Genomic DNA, 5,642 nt, shown 5'->3' on the forward strand with positions numbered 1-5,642 from the left:
GTATTCCTTGACATTTTGTTTGTTGCACATTGCATCAATTCTTTGCATGGCTACATGCGTTGTTCTGCTGTATGTGTTTAGTTTCGGCATAATGCAACTTTGTTTGAAGCTGATTCACCAGAAACCTTTTGAAATCAACAGCTCACTACATAGCGACATCATCATCATCATCATCATCATTGTCGTCATTATGATCCTCATCATCGGCATCATCATCAACTTTGTTGCTGTCATTGTCATCATCATCGTTATCATCATTATCATCGTCATCATCATTATCGTCATCATCATCAACTTTGTCGTCATCATTGTCATCATCATCACCATCATCATCATCGCCATCATCATCACTATCATTATCATCATCGTCATCATCACCATCATCATTGTCAGCAACATTGTTATCATTGTCATCATCATCATCATCATCGTCATTGTCGTCGTCGTTGTCGTCGTCATCGTCATCATCATCATCATCATCATCATCAAGGGCACGACACGTTGGTGGGAATCGAACTCACGACCGTGAACCAAATGCCCTAACCACTAAGCCACGCACCTTCACACACACACACACATATATATATATATATATATACACATATATATACACACACATACAACAGGTTTCTTTCAATTTCCATCTACCAAATCAACACAGTTCGACACATAAGATTTTGGTTGGCTTGAAACTGTAGTAGAAGACGCTTGTCCAAGGTGCTGCACAGTGGGACTGAACCCAGAACCATGTGGTTTGGAAGCAAGCTTCTTACCACACGGCCACGTCTGTGTCTTTGTCTGCATTTAGAGGTCAATTTGGTGATGTGGCTAGTGAAAGATGTATCTTGTCCTGCCAGACATATGCCAGTTGTATATTTCAGCATACAACTGTATTTCTTTATCAACCATGACAAGATATGAGGCATAGTTTACCTTGGCAGAATTTTTAGGTAGTCATCACCATCATCACCATCGTCATCATCATCATCTGGTGACCCATCAAAGGTTAGTTATTGATGTAAGTGTGGTATTTAACCAAGACATGTGAGCAAAACCCATGACACTACAAACATCACCTGAAACATATCAAATTTAAAATGCGAGTAGTGAGTACTGACCTCATCGATGTAAAATCCTGCTAAGGTCACTCCAAGTTTCCTGTTAGGAAGGGTCAGCGTCCTCATTCGAGTATCCATCTGAAAACAAACATCCAGGAGTCAGCAATTACATAAAAAGAAGCATTTACGTGTGTGTGTGTGTGTGTGTGTGTGTGTGTGTGTGTGTGTGTGTCTATACACATACATACATATATATTTGGTCATCCCATAAATAATGTTTTTTTTAATACTTCTTTTATTTTTCAAAATTGAGATAAACAAAACGGTTCTATATTTAAGAGATGAGGAATTACGTACATTCTTTACATTATTTACATTATTTACATTTGATGGATATTTGTCCTCATCTTGTTTGTTGTTAACACGTTTCGGCTGATATACCCTCCAGCCTTCATCAGGTGTCTTGGGGAAATTTTGAACCTGGGTTCTCATTTCTATGGTATTTTTCGATGTTGTTGTTATTATTTTTATTATTATTATTATCATCATTATTATTATTATTATTATTATTATTATTATTATTATTCAGGTCATGGAGTAGTAGTTAAGAGTGCGGGCTACTAACCCCAAGATTCCGAGTTTAATTCCAGGCATAATGATAATAATAATAATAATAATAACAATAATAATAATAATAATAATAACATCAAAAAATACCTTAGAAATGAGAACCCAGGTTCGAAATTTCCCCAAGACACTTGATAAAGGCTGGAGGGTATATCAGTCGAAACGTTGTGTTAACAACAAACAAGATGAGGACAAATATCCGTCAAATGTAAATAATGTAAATAATGAGATAAACAAAGGTCTTTTTTAATCTAAAATATACTCTCCTTCATTTTCTACAATGCTCTTCCATCTATCTGGTAGACTTGCAAAGTCCCGTCTTCTAAAATTCACTTGTCTGTGACGAAAAATGCTCCTCCAATACTGTTCTGACCTCATCTACAGAATTCATATTTTTTCTGTCCAAATGATTTTGAAGACTGCGGAATAAATGATAATCAGACGGGGCAATGTCTGGCAATTATGGTGGGTGGGGTATCGTTTCCCATTCAAATTGCTCCAGCCTTTGGAATGTCTCCCTTGCTATATGTGGCCAAGCGTTATCCTGATGGACGAACACCTTTCGTCTTGAAACCAAAGATGGTCGTTTTTCTTCTAGCTCAGGTGACGATGAATGGTTGTCATCATTGTTGTCATCATCACCACCAACACCATCATCATCATCAGTATCATTATTAGATTCATCATCACCACCACCACCACCACCATCATCATCATCATTTAACATTTGTTTCTTATGCTTGTATGGGTTGGATATTTCGACAGACTCCAATGGGTTGGAGGCTGTATTGATCTCTAGCATCTGCTTTTGTGTGGTTACTGCTCCAGCCTTTGGAATGTCATCCTTGTTGTGTGTGGCCAAGCATTATCCAGATGGAAGAACGCCTTTCATCTTGAAACCAAAGATGGTCGTTTTTCTTCTACCCACACACACACACAGACACAAGAGCGCACACATATACAGCAACAACAGTAGCAGCCAAAAGGGGGTACTCACTCTATCGACCATCGCAGCATAAAATTCCTGCATTTCTGTAATGGTCTCTTGCTTCCGGTTACCATTCTTTGTGCGCCCTTTGTTAAACCACCTGCAGGAGAATAAAAGGAATCAATGAGAGAACATACAAGAAGCTAAGCATGATGGGATATCAAAATAAAAATCAAATGTCAAAGAAAAATTGCAAAAGCATCCCCTAAAAATCATTGAATCCCTTCCCCAGAACACAACCCCCTTGTACCGACTCCCTCTACAGTGCCCTTATTACATGCCCCCACCTCTGGTTCCAATCCCTTGTCCACTTCACTTTACACACAAATCTGTAACTTCGGTGTTTGTCCTGGTCCCTGCCATTCACATCATCTCCATCTTTCCCTCCTATTCTTCCTCCCCATCTGAGTTGTCTATGCTTCTCTTCTAACAAGATTCCTTTTTCTCTCCACCAATACCATTCCAGTCAAGGGGTCTTGCCCTGCAAGTTACCTGGTGCCTTCACTGCTACTGGTGCAACATAAAAAAGACTGCAGTCCACACTGTAAAGTGGTTGCTGTTAGAAAGGGCATTCAACTGTAGAAACAAATCTAAAGCAAACCTTACAACCAGGAGCCAAATACTCAAAACATTAAGCAACATGCCTTCAGAAATCTAAACAGAGAACTTAAGATTAGCTTCTTTCAAGCAACAACAGACACCATACTCTTGTATGGATGCACTACATGGACTTTAAACATTTAGCTTTCAGGTAATGTTGTAAAGCTTATTTATTCACATTGTTTTGAATTAATCATGGATTATCTCATAGCTTTGAGATTTCAATGATGTGATTGTTTATTTTTAGAATGACATTGTAGGCTAGATGTGAGAGGCAGGATCTGGCCTTGTTTTGAATTAATCATGCATTATCTCATAGCTTTGAAATTTCACTGATGTGATTGTTTATTTTTAGAATGACATTGTAGGGTAGGTGTGAGAGGCTGGATCTGGTCTTGTTTTGAATTAATCATGCATTATCTCACAGCTTTGAGATTTCAATGATATGATTGTTTATTTTTAAGATGACGTTGTAGGGTAGGTCTGAGAGGCAGGATCTGGCCGTGTTTTGAATTAATCATGCATTATCTCATAGCTTTGAAATTTCAATGATATGGTTGTTTATTTTTAGAATGACATTGTAGGGTAGGTGTGTGAGGCTGGATCTGGTCGTCTCATAGCCTTGAAATTTCAATGATGTGATTATTTATTTTTACAATATATGGTAAGTATGAGATCAGGCCAGTTTGAACATAAAACAGGTGAGATATTTGGGCTGGATTTGGCCAGTTTAAATGCTGAAATGCTAACTAAAGCAAAGTAAAGAAAACAAGATAGAACATACACAATGCTTATGAGAGCAGCACTTAACATCAACTGAGAATCTCATATGACAACCAGCTTCTTTAGGATAATATTCTAAGAATAACCTCTACCATTGGAACATACAGAAGATTTCGGAAAACAGCATTTAACATCAACTGACAATCCCATACAACAAACCAGCTTCTTCATGATAATATTCTAAGAGTTACCTCCACCATAAAGGAAGAAAACTGAGATATTGTGGATGCTACTTTCATAGCAGTGTTTCAAATTCTGATATGGGAACCAAGACAGAAAAAGCGACCTAGAGGGTCATCTTGCCTGGACATTTGTTGACCAACTGGCTGAAGATTCTGGTCAACTGAAGAGCAATCTACCAAAAGTGATTCAGGTGAAGGAATTTTGGGGACAAGTGGTTGATGGTGTTCATCCGTGAATGACAAGGCAGACAGGTAGACCGTACCAATGTAAAAATGAAAAGTCTTGCTCAAGAACACAACACACTGCCCAGTTCGGGATTTGAAACTACAATCTTATGATCATGATATACGGTACTCATTTACAGTGGACTAGGCTGCAGCAATGTGAAGTGAAGAGCCTTGCTCAAGGACACAACAGAGTGCCTGGCCCAGGAATTGAACCTAGACACCTATGATAGTGAGGCCACTACTCTTAACACTAGATCATGTACTTTAATGAGTTTTTAATGCATAATTAGAAAATTCTCGTTTCATTAATTAAGCTGACAGTAATTTAGGTGCTGTTGTTGTTTATTTTTTGTTATATTTTTTTCATGGTTGTCATGTGGGGATTGTCTTGTCTTTAGACATTATTAGATTTTATCAGTGACAGGGTTGCTGCTGCTGCTAATGATGATGATGATGATGATGATGATGGTACTGATTGAGGTGATTGTTGTGATGATAATGATGGTGATGGTGGTGGTGGTTATGATGATGATGATGATGATGATGATGATGATGATGAACATGATGATAACAGTGGCAGTAGTGGTGGTGATGGTGCTGCTGCTGCTGCAGATGATGATGATGATGATGAAGGTGATGTTGAATATGACGATGATGATGATGATGATGACGGTGGTGGTGGTGGTGGTGGTGGTGGTGGTAATGATGATGATGATGTTGGTGATGATGATGGTGGTGGTGTTGATGATGATGATGGTGTGATGATGATGATGGTGATGATGGTGATGATGATGATGGTGATGATGGTGATGATGATGCTGGTGGTGATGGTGATGATGGTGATGATGGCGACTGTGATTGTGCTGAGGGTGTGGACTAAGAGTGGAGATGATGATGATGATGGTGGTGGTGATGATTGATGATTGATGATAGTAATTATTATGAATGCGAGTGAAATAAAGATCATGATGATGATGCAGGTGGTGGGGTAGGGATGGTATTGTTGGTGGTGGTGATGATGGTGATGATTGATGATTGATGATTGATGATAGCGATTATAGCCAATGTGCGTGCGATAATGATCGTACGGTGAACGTAGTGATGTTGCTGGTGGAGGCGAAGATGGTGATGATGGTAATGGTGGTGGTGATGCTGAGGATGGTGTGGGTGGTGCGG

The 5,642-nt window shown here is 38.9% G+C and overlaps 1 protein-coding gene across 1 annotated transcript in view; it reads right to left on the minus strand.

Moving 5' to 3' along the window:
* LOC106874515 (A disintegrin and metalloproteinase with thrombospondin motifs 18) overlaps positions 1–2,767 on the minus strand; it is a 42,166-nt gene extending 39,399 nt beyond the window's left edge. The window contains exons 1-2 of the mRNA XM_014922269.2: positions 2,683–2,767; positions 1,119–1,196 (exon numbers count right to left, since the gene is read on the minus strand). Of these exons, the coding sequence (XP_014777755.1) occupies positions 1,119–1,196; positions 2,683–2,715 (111 nt within the window). The 5' untranslated portion in view covers positions 2,716–2,767. The remainder of the gene's footprint in view (positions 1–1,118; positions 1,197–2,682) is intronic.
* Between the last annotated feature and the right edge of the window lie 2,875 nt (positions 2,768–5,642).

This window comes from Octopus bimaculoides, chromosome 30, assembly GCF_001194135.2.
Source record: "Octopus bimaculoides isolate UCB-OBI-ISO-001 chromosome 30, ASM119413v2, whole genome shotgun sequence".
In the NCBI taxonomy this organism is placed as follows: Eukaryota; Metazoa; Mollusca; class Cephalopoda; order Octopoda; family Octopodidae; genus Octopus; species Octopus bimaculoides.